This window comes from Aquarana catesbeiana, linkage group LG02 (assembly GCF_042186555.1).
Source record: "Aquarana catesbeiana isolate 2022-GZ linkage group LG02, ASM4218655v1, whole genome shotgun sequence".
Taxonomy (NCBI): Eukaryota; Metazoa; Chordata; class Amphibia; order Anura; family Ranidae; genus Aquarana; species Aquarana catesbeiana.
The window spans coordinates 326291895-326309947 of record NC_133325.1 but is presented as its reverse complement, the minus strand read 5'-3'; the positions used below and the strand labels follow the sequence as shown (position 1 = coordinate 326309947).

The following is an 18053-nucleotide window of genomic DNA, read 5'->3' as shown; positions in this document are numbered from 1 at the left end:
TATGAAGGTCTACCTAAGCTACCTAGAGAAACAAAAACAAACACAAAGCCAGAGTACCTTTGCAGGGGGAATCTGGGATTACAAAAAGGGAATCAGCCTTCCCAAAGAATAGACTCACAACCTGCACCACATCCAGACAATAGGGGAAAATTTGGGCAACAAGGAAGTCATGGGCCTTAAAACCTTTTACTCTGTTAAACTCAGAAAGGGCTTCCTCCAGGACAAAGCAGCCAGTGGAGACACTCACCTCAGGAGGTGATTGACTACAAGGAATACCATCCATGGTTACTATGCAAAATGTTATTTAAAAAACTAGATTGGATTAGTGTTGCCAATGCTCCAGTTGAAGAGCTGTGAGCTTTTTTTTATTGTATTTGAAAAACTAACTGCTGGTAAACCCGCTTAGGATCTGAGGAAAGGGGCTCGCCCCCGAAACACGTTAGCCATTGTCGTATCCACCTGATGTCCGGTCCAGTTTTCATCCTGATATCTGTTACTGCATACCTGCAGTTTATGTCCATGCCTGTATTTCATGCTCGTTTGTGAGTATATACTTGCCATTTTACTTTTTAATAAACGCTATCAGTGGTAATGCGCTAGGTCGGTGAGCCCTCTCTTCTTTTTTCTTTTTATAACTTAGTAAAGGCATGAGCAGAAGACTGAGTAGCAGCCTCAAAAATTTAAGCTGCAGAAGCCAGATGTTGAATAGCCCAGGAACCACCAATACTCCTCGTAGAATGAGCCATACATTGAACAGCAGGTCCATTCTTTTAGGGCTGCAAGCCTGAGAAATGAGCTGTTGGAGCCACCTGGGAATGACAGATTTGGAAGCTACTTGACCTTTCCTTGGCCCTCAGGAAGGACAGAACAGTCAAATGGCGAATTGAAGCAGTCCAATTCAGGTAATTCTTTACTACCCAAACCATATCCAGGGTATGAAAGATCCTATCTTCCTTTGTCTGAGGATCAGCACAGAAGATTGGCAACACATTATGCTGGTTGAGATGCAGCTAAAACCACCATAGGGTAGTTTTAGGTCCTTAAATTGTCTTTTTGCCCAACTGACAGTCAAAAGTAATAGCAATCAAAAAGTCAACTTCTTGTATCAAAAGCATAAGGGAAAGGCCTGGATGAGCTAAACCATCTGTCCGTGGACAAGTTTACAATGTCTGAGTACCACATACTCCTGGGCCAGGCCAGAGCGACCAATATCACCAGAATTTCCCACCAACTGTATCCTGAAAAGCAGTAGAGCAGAAGCAGTAGAAGGCATAAATTAAGAAAAAAAAAACAGTTCCACGGTGTCACCACGGCATCTGCTGCAAATGTCAAGGGTCCTGGAAACAATTGTCAAGTTTTGCGCTGAAGCGGGATGCTAGAAGGTCTGCACCCAGTGTTTCCTGCAGATCACCACAAATACCTCTGTGTGAAGTGCCCACTCCCTGGAGTTCAGACATCTGCTGAGAAATGCCAGTTTTCTATGCCAGGAATTTGTAAGACAGACAAGGAGGGAACGTGGCTCTCAGCCAAAGCCAAAAACAGATCCACCTTCTCCTAAGCTGCACGACTTCTGGATTCTTTAGGTGATTGATGTACTCCACTACCATGGCATCATCCAACTGGATTCTCAGTAATGACCAATGCAGAAGAGTTGGTTGAATTGCCTTCAGTTCCGGGTGTCGATCGGAAACGTCCACTCCTGCAACAATCATGTTCTCTGAACTGAGATGTTATCTAGGACTTGGTCCCAATCATTCAGGCTGGTATACGTCACCTGGACTTTCCAGGACAGGGGAAGGAATGACTTCGCTACCTCCAGCATGGACCATGATCCAACAATCAAGGGATAATTTTGTTTTGGGGTACGAACAATGCAGAAGCCTCCTGTCCCACAATGCCAAGACATTCATTTGAAGAGTCCTGGAATGAAGCTGAGCAAAGGAAATTACCATCTTTCCCAGAACCCTGATGCAGAGACATATTGAGTGTTGTCAAAGCTTGCAGTGACTCTACCAGAGCTTGCACCAACAAGCATTTCTCCACCAGTAAAATCACCTTCAACTAACCTGTATCTATGTTCAGACCCAAATACTCCTGAAACTGAGTGGAGATCAAGGCTGACTTCTGGAAGTTCAGGATCCATCCCTACCTTTCCAAAGGGAGAACAGTCCACAGGGCAGGACCAAACGCCCATTTCCCCACAAAAAAGGGCCGACGTTCAACTTGCTTCTTACAGGGTAGCACCACTGACCAACATTTCAACCAAGAATCGTGCGCATAAGCACAGATAAAATGTCCAAAACGAGATAGCTGCTGAATAGAGTCTTTCAAGGCATCCACTGAGAAACTGAGTGAGCGAGGGAAATCCTCCAGGTATCTACCAGAGTCAGCATTTTCCCGCTCGGAATCTCATCATTCATTAAGCCCAAAATGCCTATCGCAGCAACTGTCTGTGGCAATGCTGCCCCCACCAGGGCAAATGAAGACTTTTATAAGGTCTCTGGGTGTTGATCTGTAACATCCTTAAAGACCTTGACCACAAGGACTGTCAGGGTCTTACTGAGATAGAAGACTGCTGGATTTGCAGCGAGCATACTCCATTTGTTTGTAGACCCTTTCCATAGGATTTTGTTGAGCAAACCTCTTTGGTGGGGCAAATACATTTTCAGAGTGAGCAAAGGACGCATTCAAAAACATCCTTCCCTTAGGAAGAATGGATTGGGGTACCGAGGCAGATGCGTGGACCCCAAACCAGTGACCTTTTAAGAAAGGGAGTTATTTCAACAGCAATTTTAGGTCGGTCCACACCACTTCACCCAGGAAACCTACTAACACTCGCGAGTTTGATGCAATCCTGTGCCCTTGGGTTCCTCTGAAGTAGACTCCTGAACTTCTTCAACCTCCTGAGACCCCACCAGTCCTTTATCTTTTAACAGATCCTCTATCAGGAGGCAGGGAAGGCGAAAAGGAGACAGTTTTCATTTACAACCTATATGGTCTAGTCATGATAGGGCATCGGCCAGCTGACATTGTAAGAAAGCAAAAACTGATGAATATTCCTCCTTTAACACGCTTGCCGCCCGTGTAACGTCATATGACGTTGCAAACTTTGAGCATGGAGATCTGAATGATGCCTGCAGCTACAGGCATCATTCAGATATCTTCTTTTAGAGCCGACGATTCCCTTCACCATAAGAATGATCATAGCGGCTGTTCAGCCACTTGATCGTTCTTACAGGCAGAGGAAGGGGAAATCCCACCCCTCCCGGCTTGCCCCTGCCATCGGCAAACCAGAGAAGGAACCAACCGGCCCCGCATGCAGTCCATAGAGATTTCCGGCGGGCCAGATGGTCCCTGGAGTCTGATAGTTCGGAGGCCAGGTGCGATGCTATGACGTCACGCCCGGTCTCTGCATTTGAAAAAATGCTGTTGCCTCGGCTGGGAAGACAGGATGTTTTTTTTCCTTTTGGATTTCAGGCTTTCCAGACTGGAGGTGAGATCTGGGGACTTTTTGACCCCAGATCTCACTGTAAAGAGGACCTGTCAAGCACTATTCCTATTACAAGGGATGTTTTCATTCCTTGTAATAGGAATAAAAGTGGTAAAAAAAAAAAAATGTAAAAAGTGTCAAAATAGAAAACAAAACAAAAAAAAAAAAAAGAAGAAGAATTGGAGAAGCGAACGCATACGCAAGTCGTACCCACATATGTAAACGGCGTTCAAACCACACATGTAGGAAAGAAATGTCAGAAATGTCCTGGGTAGCAAGTGGTTAATAACAAAAAGAACTAGGAAAAGGGTACAAACCCCAGATAAGCATAGGGCATCCAAGCCACTAAAAAATAACTAACCCCCTGGGGAGTTATTGCAAACAAAGTTGTGCTTGGGTGTCTCACTGCCCAATAAAGGAAATTTGGAACTTCTTCCCCACCCATCTGCCATCTGACAATCTGTGGATCCTGAGGGGTACAATATATGGGCCATTGTCAGCAGAGAGGAGCGAATATAACAACTCTCTAATATACTGCCCCCACAAAAGCAGGACTGTACACAGCGATTGATAATTGTACTAAGTTTTAACCATTTCAATCCAGGGCACTTTCATATCCTTCCTGCCCAGGCCAAATTTTCAGGATTTCAGTGCCGTCACATTTTGCATGACAATTGCTCGGTCACTGTACCCATATGAAATTTTAATAATTTGAGAGAGCTTTCTTTTGGTGGCACGTATTCACCAGTGTTTTTGTTTATATCAAAAAGTTAACACACATTTTTAGTTTCGGTTATAAAAATTTGCAAGTAATTATTTTTCACTGATGAAACTGATTAAACTGCACTGATAATCAGGGGACGGTGCATCAGTGTAAATACTGTACTCATTGTGCCCCTCACAGATCGGCTCTTTCCTCACATGGTAAAAGGCCACTGTGGTTGGCCCTTTACCCCGATCTGTAATCCGCTGTGTCAAAAGACACACAGCAGTCACAAAGAGCTCCCGATGTGTGCACGTGGGAGAATGTCCAGGGATGTCCTCCTAGAACTGGAGAGCCACTTTGTAATCATTTAGCAGCAATAGTGCAGTGTTATAGCAGTAAATCAAGGATCCACTTAGAATGCATAGCAATGCTACACCCTGTGCCCCAGGAAGGTTTATCTCTTCAGGAGCTGATGCACAGAGTGACTGAGTTAAAATGTAAGTGCTTGCATGCGTTGCCCCCTAGTGATGGTCTCAATGCACTGCGCAGGTACACGCCAGTCCCTTCCATCAGGAGTGAGCAGAAACACTCCCCAGCCCACCCAAAATGGTGCCATACCCCAGGAACTTGCCTTATAAAAACACTACTGCACTTGAGGAACAAAAAAATAAAAATGCATACTCCCGCCTCCCCCCCGCGCAGGTACAGTCACCATACAGACTCCTATCAGACTGTCACCGTAGAAACCTAAAAAAGGGTGCAAAAGTCACCCATCTCAATTTCAGCAGGCAAGCCACTAGGGCTTTCAGGGACACAATTTCCCAGCTGGGGGTCACTACCCTGTATCTGTATAGCACCGCACCAGTCAATAAGGGATTGAACAGAGTCCTGTATGCACAGGGTCTAGTGCCGATTGACAGCCTTACAGACCGGATACTACACCTCTGGGCCATAAGCCATAGGTAATGGACTGCCTGGTGGGAACAGGAGACTGGCTACATCTGGATCTAAGAAAAAAAAAACTAGCTGAAAAAGAGTAAAATGTGCAGAGCCCAAACAAACAGGACCATGCTATAAAAAAAAACAAAAAACAAACTGATGCTATAAGTGATTCAACACAACTGGATGCAAGTACTTTAACAATTCCTCCCTGCCGCCAACCAAGACCCCGTTCCCCTCCCCACCTCCCTTACCAGAGGACTCATAGCTGATGCCCTCTAACACCTGTGTATGAACAACTGATCTGACTTAAATCGCAGAAATTAGGCTGGGTCACCTAAAAGCGTCTATTTGGTTCCCCTGATTCAAACAGAGATGTTCAGCGGTTCCTCAGATGAGTGCCCCTCCATTGCTGCCCCACAGTTATATCTTGGGTTTATATTTGATCACCGATGCTATACCATGCTATAAATGTGCTATGTACGCATGTCATGCCTGTTCTCACGATATACTTTTTATTCAGCTTCCATGGTTTGATTTGAACTTACCTTACTGTAAAGGCATAATAGCAAGTATGACATGCTGGTTTTCCTGCAACATGTCATGTTAATCTGTTCATTGTACACAACGGTCTCAATAAAATGCTTATTCTTTCCATGTAAAAAAAAAAAAAAAAAAAAACCCTGATGCCATGCCTAGCTAGGAAGGGTTAAGCCCAGGAGGGGATTAATGCCTTTTTTGCCAGTTTCCGTTCACATGAAGGTGGCGCATAACAATAGAGTAATGGTAATGAAGATGCCAAGCATCATGTGATGTAAGACGATGAGGAAAAAATGATGGTGGGGGGGTTCTGATGCAGTTTGAGGTGCCCTGGAAGCCTATTCAAAGGGCTATTGTCAGTCTATTGGCACAAAAATAACAGGCTGCCCTTTTAACAAAATTTAAGTAAAAGCAGTTGGAACCCTTTATAAAACGAAAATGTACACTTTGAAAAAGAAGTATGTTAAGAGTGTTAAACATTTTTTCAAATGCTCTGCATGGATTAATACCTAAACACCGTCAAAATTTTTCCAGCGTTTATTTAGTACATACCTTGGTCGGAGTAACATTAGCCACAGGTCTAAGTAACTGTTGGGGATTGTAAACTGGAGACTGTACGTAGTATGATGGGTGGGCTGTTGTAGAAACTGAAACATGAGAGAGAATGAAATATTTTAGAGAAATGTACTATTATTTGGTCTTCGTGCAGACTTGATGCACCTTAAATTATTCATTATTTATGACATTTTCTTCTTTTTATTACAAAACAATGAAAGCGATACATTTAAAAAAGGAAACTTTCACAAACATCCCTTGCAATATCACTAAGCATGACAGGTCCTCTTATGGCGAGATCAGGGGTGTTTTAGACCACAGCTCTCCTCTGTCCTGAAAGCATGTGATCAAACTGAGATCGGTTTGATCAGATACTTTACAAGCTGGTAACAACTTGTAAACATCAAACTAAAAATGGGAGAGACAAACATCTTGTCGCTTCCGGTTTCTTACATCACAAAGGGGAGGCAGGTATGGGCGTGCCCTCCTCCATTACCCTTTTAGAACACTGGACTAACTGATTGCATGGGAGAGCCCAGGTAAAGTGGCAGGGGGGACACAAGTCCTGTAGAAGTGATCGAGTGGCTGTATAGCTCGGATCACTTCTACATGGAAGCCCATCACTGGCTAAAAATGTTGATAGCAGGTGCAGGCATTGTCCCTGGATAACTACTTTAACATGAGGAAGAATGGGTGCTTCCTAATGGGTTGAAGTTTTTAAATGTAAAGGTTATAGAAAAAACACCTTCTTTCATACAAGAATACATTTTAATAAAATAAGACTAATGCCACACCTGTCAGTGGAACATCATAATAGCCCTGGGTTAAATGGTAACCATCAGTTGCTGCATCAGAAGTAAATCCTTCAGCTGTCCATCGCTGAGAAGACATATTGGTATTTGAATTATTCATCCTTAGTTCATGTACTTCTTTCTACAGAATAAAAAAAAAATATATATATATATAAAAAACACCACACTTGTTATGTACATTCACTGTGTTGCCCTATATAACTTAGCCTCTAATTGAGCACCTAGTAAACGACTTGTTTATAATTAGTGGTGCACCAAAATGAAAAATCTGGACCGAAGCCGGAAATCCATGATGCACTTCGCAAAAACCGAAAGACAGTTTTTTTAAAAATGTTAATGTATATATACACACACACACAAAATATAAAAAAAAAAATAAAAAATTTATATATATATATATATATATATATATATATATATATATATATATATATATATATATATATATATATATATATTTTTTTTTTTGATATTGTGTATGTATATATATATATATATATATATATATATATATATATATATATATATATATATATATATATTTTAATATTACACACAGTTTAATATATTTGCATCAAAAAAATGTAAATAAAATTGTGCTGATCACACATCTGGTAGTAGGTTATGTTTGTCCTGATAAAAAGCGTATTCACAGTGCTTCACTTTTTCCACATTTTGTTATGTTACAGCCTTATTCCAAAATGGTTTAAATTCATTGTTTGCCTCAAAATTCTACAATCAATACCCCATAATGACAACATGAAAGAACCTTTTTTAAAATCTTTGCAAACTAGTTAAAAAAATAAATAAATAATAATATCACATGTACATAAGTATTCACATTAATTTCCATGACACCTAAAATTGAGCTCTGGTACATCCCATGTGCACTGATTATCCTCGAGATGTTTGGAGTCCACCTGTGGTAATTTCAGTTGAATGGGCATGATTTGGAAAGGCACCTGTCTAGATAAGATCCCACAGTTAACAGTGCATGTCAAAGCACAAACCAAGCCATGAAGTCCAAGGAATTGTCTGTAGACTTCCAAGCACAGTGGCCTCCATCATCCATGAATGGAAGAAGTTTGGAACCACCGGGTCTCTTCCTAGAGCAAACCACCTGGCTAAACTGAGCGATCAGGGGAGAAGGGTCTAAGTCAGGGAGGTGACCAAGAACCCGATGGTCACTCTGACAAAGCTCCAGCATTTGTCTGTGGAGAGAGGAGAACCTTCCAGAAGAACCACCATCTCTGCAGCACTCCAATCAGGCCTGTATGGTAGAGTGGCCAGACGGAAGCCACTCCTCAGTAAAAGGCAAATCACAGCCCACATGGAGTTTGCCAAAAGGCACCTGAAGGACTCTGACCATGATAAACAAAATTCTCTGGTTTGATGAAACAAAGATTGAACTCTTTGGCCTGAATGGCAAGCATGTCTGGAGGAAACCAGGCACTGGTCATCACCAGGCCAATACCATCCCTTGCAGTGAAGCATGGTGGTGGCAGCATCATGCTGTTGGCATATTTTTCAATGACAGGAACTAGGAGACAAGGAAGGATGGAGGGAAAGATGAATGCAGCAATGTACAGAGACATGCTTGATGAAAACCTGCTCCAGAGCGCTCTGGACCTCAGACTGGGGAGATGGTTCATCTTCCAACAGGACAATGACCCTAAGCACACAGCCAAGATAACAGGAGTGGCTACGGGACAACTCTGAAGATCCTCGAGTGGCCCAGTCAGAGCACAGACTTGAACCCGAATGAACATCTCTGGAGAGATCTGAAAATGGCTGTGCACCAACGCTCCCCATTCAATGCGATGGAGCTTGAGAGGTCCTGCAAAGAAGAATGGGAGAAACTGACAAAAAACAGGTGTGCTAAGCTTGTAGCATCACTCTCAAAATGACTTGAGGCTGTAATTGGTGCAAAAGGTACTTCAACAAAGTATTGCACAAAGGCTGTGAATAATTATGTACATGTGATTGCAAGTTTATTAAAAATAAAAAATTAAAACAAAGATTTCAAAACAAACTTCATTCACGTTGTCATTATGGGGTATTGTTTGTAGAATTTTCAGGAAAATAAATTGAATCAATTTTGGAATAAGGTAGTAATAACAAAATGTGGAAAAAAAGTGAAGCACTGTGAATACTTTCTGGATACACTATATATACATTTTCCCATTATGACATGTTCTTAAAGAGTCATACATTTACAACCCCCAGCTTAAACACATAATATTTCAAAATACTGCTATGCCCTGTAAAATATTACAAGTAAAAGGTGAACACTACAAACATAATGCAAGCTTTTAAGGTGGTTTCACATGTTAGCAAGGGCCTATATAAACCGTACACAATTTAGAAAACAGTATAGTATTCCAAATCCTACGTTAAATCTTCTCTGAAGTCACCTTCCTAGCCTTTTTCAGTAAGATAGGAATGATCCAGACTCCCTTGTCTCTCAAAAAGCTTGAAAAGCAATACAGTTAAGGCCAGCGACTGTAAAAAGGAAGATCAGACCTTGCAAAAGATGGTCAAAATGACCAAAAACAGTCAAAGGGTCCAGGGTACAATGTTCCCCTGGGCCAGGCTGGACAATCAGAATAACTGGAAACCCTTCCACTCAAAACCTGAAAAGCATGTAGAAACTAACGACAGAAAGGCACCGATTAGGAAGAACTGGTCCCAAGTTGTCACCAAAGCATCCACCACAAAACACTCAAGGATCAATGGACTAAGTTGGGATTAAGGCCACATTTTGTAAATCCAGAACAAACTCACTCCTCAACTCTGACAACACAGACAAAAGTACTGACTGGTCAGTGAAGTCTCATCTCACACACTGCTTAGCAAAGATCCACCTGTACTGGCTGGCTCAGCCCCCAACATGTTTTTTCACGTTTCATCCAAGCAAGATGTCCTCATGAAGCCATCTTGTTTGGACGAAGCGTGCAGGGGTCGAGTCTCCGTGGGGATGTTACTTGCAGTCCAAGGTAGAATGCATGCCGGCTCCATAGAGAGGTCGGAGTAGTAGTGCTCCCCCTAGACGTTAGGCACAGTTGACTTCAGTGCCAAGTGATAGGTACAAATATGCGAGCCAAGAGGTTAAAGTGGAACTTCAATCTCCCAATCAACATTATGTTTAATCCTTATGCTGCTAGCATTAGTAAATAGATAGGAAAGTATATCATTTACTTGTTTTAAACTTTTTTTTTTTTTTTTTTACATTTCAGTTACTTCGTTTTATGCCAAGGCAAATTATGTCATACATCCCAGGAGACTTCAGGAAGGGAGGAGAGGAGGAGAGGAGGAGGGGAGGAGGGGTTTTCTCAGCTTAGCACACTCTCCTGCACGCATGCCTGAGCTAGGCATGGCAGATGGATTACAGGAATTAAACATTACATGAATCATCTGCCCTTACGCAAGATAGCCATGGCCAGGAATGCAAGGGGATTGTTTTTCAAAGTGATTTCTCAACAAAAAGCATAGGATGGGGGAGTTTGCCTTGAAAAAAAAGTATTCATACTCCTTGAAATTTTACACATTTTGTCATGTTACAACCAAAAACAAATGTATTTTATTGGTATTGTGCGATAGACCAACACAAAGTGGCACATAATTGTGAAGTGAAAGGAAAATGATAAAATGATTTTCAATTTTTTTTTACAAATATCTGAAAAGTGTGGCATTTGTATTCGCCCCCCCTTGAGTCAATACTTTGTAGAACCACCCTTCACCGCAATTACAGCTGCAAGTCTTTTTGGCTATGTCTCTACCAGCTTTGCACATCTAGGAGTGAAATGTTTGCCTATTCTTTGCAAAATAGCTCAAACTCTGTCAGATTGGATGGAAAGCATCTGTGACCAGCAATTTTCAAGTCCTACCACAGATTCTCAATTGGATTTAGGTCTGGACTTTGACTCGGCCATTCTAAACACATGAATATGCTTCGATTCAAACCATTCTATTGTAGCTCTAGCTGTATGTTTAGGGTCGTGAACTTCCACCCCAGTCTCAAGTTTTTTGCAGACTCTAATGCCGTGTATACACGAGCGGAATGTCCGACAGAAAAATTCAGATAGAAGCTTTTCATAGTGTATTCCGATCGTGTGTATGCCTTGGACTTTTTTTTTTTTTCTCAAAAATTCTGACGGACCTAGAAATAAAACATGTTCAAAATATTTCCGACGGAACCAATTCCTATCGGGAAACTCGCTTTTCTGTATGCTGTTCCGACAGATCAAAAATGAAGCATGCTCTGAAGCAAGTACAAGACGGAAGCTATTGGCTACTACACTTCCTTTTTCTAGTTCCGTCGTACGTCACCGCGTTCTGGACGCTCGGACTTTGGTGTAACGGTGTGTAGGCAAGACCGCTTGAGCGGAATTCCATCTGAGAAACCTTCAGAGTTTACTCCGACGGCAAAACCGGTCGTGTGTACAGGGCATAACAAGTTTTCTTCTAAGATTGCCTTGTATTTGGCTCTATCCATCTTCCAATCAACTCTGACCAGCTACGCTGTCTCTGCTGAAGAAAAGCATCCCCACAACATGATGCTGCTGCCACCACCATGTTTCATGGTGGGGATGGTGTGTTCAGGGTGATGTGCAGTGTTAGTTTTCTGTCACACATAGCATTTTGGTTTCAGGCAAAAAAGTTCAATTTTGGTCTCATCTGACCATAGCCTCTTTTTCCACGTTTGCCGAGTCCCCCACATGGCTTCTTGCAAACAGGACTTCTTATAGATTTCTTCAACAATGGCTTTCTTATTGCCACTCTTCCATAAAGGCCAGATTTTTGGAGTGCACGGCGACACCTGAGCTGTGGATCTCTGCAGCTCCTCCAGAGTTACCATGGGCCTCATGGCTGCTTCTCCGATTAATGCTCACTTTGCCTGGCCTGTCAGTTTAGGTGGACGGCCATGTCTTGGTAGGTTTGCAGTTGTGCCATACTCTTTCCATTTTCGGATGATGTAGCGAACAGTGCTCCATAAGATGTTCAAAGCTTGGGATTTTTTTTTTTTTTTTAAACCTAACCCTGCTTTAACCACTTCAGCCCCGGAAAGATTTTCCCCCTTAACCACTGTACTGCGTCAGAATGGCACGGCTGGGCGAAACGACGTTATGCAACGTCGCTATGCCCTGTGGCCACTAGGGTCGCATGGTCACTGCGAGTGGCCACTAGGGGCGCATGGCCGCTGCGAGTGACCAGCAGTCGCGATCACCGCCGGCCTCCCACGATCGCTGGTGACACACTGAGAACCGGGACCTGTGTGTGTAAACACACAGTTTCCAGTTCTCTGAGGGGAGAAGAGATTGATCTTCTGTTAATACAAAGTATGACCAGCGATCTGTCATCTCCCCCCTAGACAGTCTCACCCCCCACCCCCCTTCAGTTAGAACAGAGAGGGAACAATTAACCCCTTGATCGTCCCCTAGCATTAACCCCTTCCCTGCCAGTGACTTTTTACAGTAATCAGTGCATTTTTATAGCACTGATCGCTGTTATAGGTGCCAATGGTCCCAAAAAAATGTGTCAAAAGTGTCCGATGTGTCCGCCATGTCGCAGTCCCGATAAAAATCGCAGCTCGCTGCCATTACTAGTAAAAAAAAATAAATAAATAATAAAAATGCTATAAACTATCCCCCATTTTGTAGATGCTATATCTTTTGCGCAAAAATCAATATAAGCGTATTGCGATTTTTATTACAAAAATAAGTAGAATACATATCGGCCTCAACTGAAAAAAAATTAGCTAAATTATAGCAAAGTACAAAATATTGTGTTTTTTTCAAAATTGTCAAATTTTCCAGGGCTGAAGCGGTTAATGACCAGGAATTTTTTGCAATACAGCACTGCGTCGATTTAACTGACAATCACGTGGTCGTGTGATGTTGTAAGCAAACAAAATTGATGTCTTTTTTTACCCGCTAATAGACCTTTCATTTGGTGGTATTTGCTCATATCTGCAGTATTTATTTTTTGCGTTGTAAACAAAAACAAACAAAAAAAAAAAAAAAAAAAAAATTAAAAATTCATCAGTTTAAGCCAAAAAAAAAAAAAAAAAAAAATTGCAATAAGCGTATATATAGGGAATAGATTTATGGCATTTTTATTATTTATTTTTTACTAGTAATGGTGGCGATCTGTGATTTTTAGCAGGACTGCGACATTGCAGCGGACAGATCGTACACTTAACACTTTTTTGGGACCATTGACCTTTATACAGTGATGAGAGCTATAATAATGACCTTATTACTGTGTAAATGTCACTGGCAGGGAAGGGTTAACACTAGGGGGGCGATCAAGGGGTTAAATGTGTTCCCTAGGTATGTTTCTAACCGAGGGGATGGGACTGACTAGAGGAGGAGCTAGATCGCTGTTCCTACTTAGTAGGAACAGACGATCTGTCTCTCCTCCCCTGTCAGAACAGGGATTTGTATGTTTACATACACAAATCCCCGATCGCGGGTGGCCAGCAGCGATCACGCCCGCCATGCAGCAGGCCCACGCCTGCTATGGCTCTTAAAAGGAGCCGCCACACATATACGACGATTCGCGCAGAAGAGCCAACCTGCCGCCGTATATGTTAGCCAGTCGGGAAATGGTTAAACTTCTCCACAACTTTATCCCTGACCTGTCTGGTGTGTTTCTTGGCCTTCGTGATGCAGTTTGTTCACTAAAGGTTCTCCAACAAACCTCTGAGGGCTTCATAGAAAAGCTGGATTTATGCAGAGGTTAAAATTACACACAAGTGGACTCTATTTAATAATTAGGTGACTTCTGAAGGCAATTGGTTCCACTAGAATTTATTTAGGGGCATTAGAGTAAAAGGGGGCTGAAGACAAATGCACGCCACACTTTTCAGATATTTGTAAAAGAAAATTGAAAACCATTTTCCTTCCACTTCACAATTATGTGCCACTTTGTGTTGGTCTATCACATAAAATTCCAATTAGAAAAATTTACATTGTTGTTTGTAACTTGACAAAATGTGGAAAATTTCAAGGGGTATGAATACTTTTAAGGCACTGTAAACATTAAACAGTGCTTATGGGTTTATGGTGCTCAGATGTAATGAAGATCACTTTAAAAAGTTAAGTGGTCACATATCTGCTTGTGTGTTTACCTGAATGGGTTTATGGACATCTGAGCACAAGTCTAACCAGCAAAGATTTTTTTTTTTTTTTTTTGGCACTTTAATTACACCTTAACTACTGTGAGTCTTATGGACTATATTTTAAAGACTGATTAATTATAGCACAATCAATATGAAATGTTTTTTTCTTATATGCATATTTGCAAATTGATTAGCTGGTGATTGAGACCTGGTTTTTCAATCATTTGCACTGGTGTGGGATTGCACAGCTTCGTGCATTTTTACACATTTTTTGTATATTAATGAAATTGTGACACTTTATATTATTTCAGATCTGCATATTTACACATTTGAGTATCACATAGTTACGTGAAAAAGTTAAATCACATGACACCGTGTGTGATTAATATTTGAGATTTGTATATTTAACCACTTCAATACCAGGCACTTTCCCCCCTTCCTGCCCAGGGCATACTTAAGTTGTCGCACTTTGAAGGACAATTGCGCAGTCACTGTACCCAAACTAAATTTTGGTCATTTCCTTTCCACAAATAGAGCTCTCTTTTGGTAGTATTTTGAAAAAAACAAAAAAAAACAAAAAAAAGAAACTGATGGGTACTGGATAGGCAGCACTGATGAGGAGCTACTGGCAGGCATTACTGAGTGGCATCTGAAGGGCACTGACAGGCATTCTTGTGGGCACTGATTGGCATTCTAAAGGGCACAGGCTGGCAGGTGATGGGCACCTCACTGAATCAATGTGCTGATTATCAGCGCAGACCCCCGATAGGTAGAGCTGCCGATAAGCCGCGTCGGCTTGGTATCCTGATCATGTCATATGACGTCCGATCAGGATACCTAAACCACTTTGCTGAAATCATATTGCTATATTGCGGGCGGCAAGTGGTTAAGTCCTAGTTCTATGCAATTGCAGGTTATTCAAATACATCGATTTTCCATCTTATTTACTGTATTTATCAACGTACACCACACACTTTTCCCCCCTTAAAATAGGTGGAAAATTGTGTGTACATGTTATATGCTGATATAGGCTGCCACCAAGGGGAAGGAGGGGACCTGTGTACTCGACTCCGCGTCACACTCAGTCCCGCACCCCTGGAAATCTCCTAGCATTGACGTCCCGGCATTGGACTGGCGTTTTGTCCATCATAGGATCCGGGCCAAGGGGCGGGACTGGGCGTGACGCTGAGTCAAGTACACAGGAGATCCGGCTCTATTTCAGCAGCGCTCGTCCCCTCCTTAAGGCTGCAGATGGACACTGATCAAGCCGCAGTGAGGATAAAGGCTACAGATAGGCACAGATCAGGCTGCACTGAAGCTGCAGATGGGCACTAATCAGGGGCTGCATTGATGCTCTGACCATTATTTTGCTTCAAAGTGTTTTTTACCTGAAACTTCCCTCTTACTAATTTTGAACCATACTGGAAGGTATTTTGAATCACTGACCACCTACATCTCCTTTCTAATCCAACCAGTGCCCCTGGTTTTAACCCTTTTCCTTCCTGAGGAAGATGGGGGTGGGGACAGGCACCATAAAAGTAAAAAAGTACCAAGCAGGGTTACTGACAGGCCACCAACCATTCCATGCCATAGGAACCTCCAAGGTGGTCCAATCTTCACTTATCATGGCAAACTCTGCCCACCAAGGGCCTTCAGGGGCTCAACTCACCAGCTAGGGATCACTGCCCTGGACCAGTACAGCACTCTTCTGAACAGTAAGTCAATATATGGTTGAGCAGGTTCTGGTTTTGCCAGGTCTGGTGTAGTGCGGTATCATTACAGGGCTAGGCCGTCCCAACAAGTTTAGAGCAGTATCCAGGTACCAATCCTCTGAGTGTAGAAAAGCCATATGAAATAGATCTGGAAAAGTCAGTCTCCTTAACACAGATGAAACTGTTGAGAAGCATGCTGTTTTTGTAAAGAGACTGCACAGACCATCACCTAAAAAGTTAAGAAAAAAAAAAAAAAAAAAAACTGAAGCCTGGGCTAACAAGAAAGGGTTTTTTTCCTGGGATGGGATTTCCTGTCCTTTTTGCCAGTGTCCAATCACCTGAAGGTGGCAGAATAAATAAGATACATTGTGTCCTGGGATGTATGGTAAAGAAAGAGTACATTGCCATTTCCTTACCTTCAAGGCTTCAACTTGTTGAACAAGCTCCTCTATCATAGTCTTCTGATCCTCAGCCCAACGTGGTGGTGTCTTTGATGAGGACTTAAAGGCAAAAAGAAAGAAAAGCTTACCACAAATAGGAATTTGATTTAAAATTTAACATTTATACACACTTTTGTAAAACCTCTAGACGCCTGGTGCTCAACCTTCAGCCCCCTGTGGTAAATGATGTGCAGCCCTCAGCAGTCTGTAATGGGAACATTGATCAGGGTAACAACATTGATCTCTACTAGCCTCAAGTAACATGTTCCCAGTTTCATACTGTATTCTGCAGCATATCCCCAAGCCAAAGATTGTGGCATGTCCACAACTTCTGGCCCTCATTTTCTTTATTAGGTCTGCAGTTTGACAGTCCTCTCAAGCAATGCATGTATTAAACATTATATGTGGCCCTTTGGTAATGTCAGGGGCCACATTTTAGTCCATAAAGTTGACAACCACTGCTCTAGGCAATCAAAAGACAACGGTTTTAAAAGCCTATTGGACTCTCTGTACAAAAAGGATTTGCTTTAGTATGACCACCACAATAAATTAAAAAACCCAGACACAACATGCTGTATACCTTTGGTGTTTTACTTGGTGACCGAGAAAACTTGGATGGAGATGGAGTAGAATGTTTAATTCCAGAAGCAACCATAAAGGATTGCGTATCTCTGAGGTTTGGGCTTTGAAATTCAGGCGCTTCATCAAGATTTCTTCTCACTTCATCCAACATCTCTTCAACAGATTCAACACGCACTGGTAGCTGTAGGAAAGCAGAACATTAAGAACTGTGGTCTAACTTGAAACAAACAGTTAACAGAACAACTTTCTTTGCACATAAATGGAATGTAGCCAAATGCCCAAAAAAGTTGAGAACTGTATGCATCAATTTTTCTCAGGAGACAGCCCATTAATATAAACACATTCATTTCTTTAAAGTATGCGCCTTGTGATTGTACACAACACTCCCAGCAAACTTTTCATTCTTCGTAGCATCCCTGGAAGTCTTCAAGCGGGGTGGCGTTCAGAGCCTGCGTAGTAGCTCTTTGGACGTTATCCATACTACCAAAATGGTGTTTTCACGGTCAAATCCCGAGTCACAATTTCATGAACAATTGACTTGGTAATTCCCATTTGCTCTGTAATCATTCTGATCGTGAGCCATCGGTCACAAATTAGAACAGACCTCACTGCATCCACATTCTGTTCCGTTTTTGACAGGCGGCTCACTATCCGAATTACTGCAGAGGAAATGGGAATTACCAAGTCAATTGTTAATGAAATCGTGACTCAGGATTTTAACGTGAGAAAGGACACCATTTTGGTAGTGTTGATAACGTCCAAAGAGCCAGCACGCAGGCTCTGAACAGCATCCAACTTGAAGACTTTCAGGGACGCTACTAAGAATGGAAAAATCACTTGGAGCATTGTATACACTCAAAAAGGTACATACTTTGGAGTATCTCCCTCTATATACACCCCCCAAATCCATCCACACGCGCGCACCCTATTGCTAAAAGTATTGGGACGCTTGCCTTTATACACACACACACACACACACAATCTTTAATGGCATTCCAGCCTTATGCCCCGTACACACAATCCAAATATCGTACGACCGCTCTCGCTTAATAGTCGCAAGTAGAAATTGAATAGGTAAATAAAAGTCACAAAAGTTCTCGTACGACAGACAAAAAAAAAAAAAAAAAATCATAAGTGATGTCATGTGTTGTGGT

General features: G+C 42.1%; 1 protein-coding gene across 1 annotated transcript in view; it reads right to left on the bottom strand.

Moving 5' to 3' along the window:
• LOC141127921 (E3 SUMO-protein ligase RanBP2-like) overlaps positions 1-18053 on the bottom strand; it is a 157501-nt gene that overhangs the window by 91193 nt on the left and 48255 nt on the right. The window contains exons 16-19 of the mRNA XM_073614806.1: positions 16898-17080; positions 16294-16377; positions 7025-7163; positions 6228-6322 (exon numbers count right to left, since the gene is read on the bottom strand). Of these exons, the coding sequence (XP_073470907.1) occupies positions 6228-6322; positions 7025-7163; positions 16294-16377; positions 16898-17080 (501 nt within the window). The remainder of the gene's footprint in view (positions 1-6227; positions 6323-7024; positions 7164-16293; positions 16378-16897; positions 17081-18053) is intronic.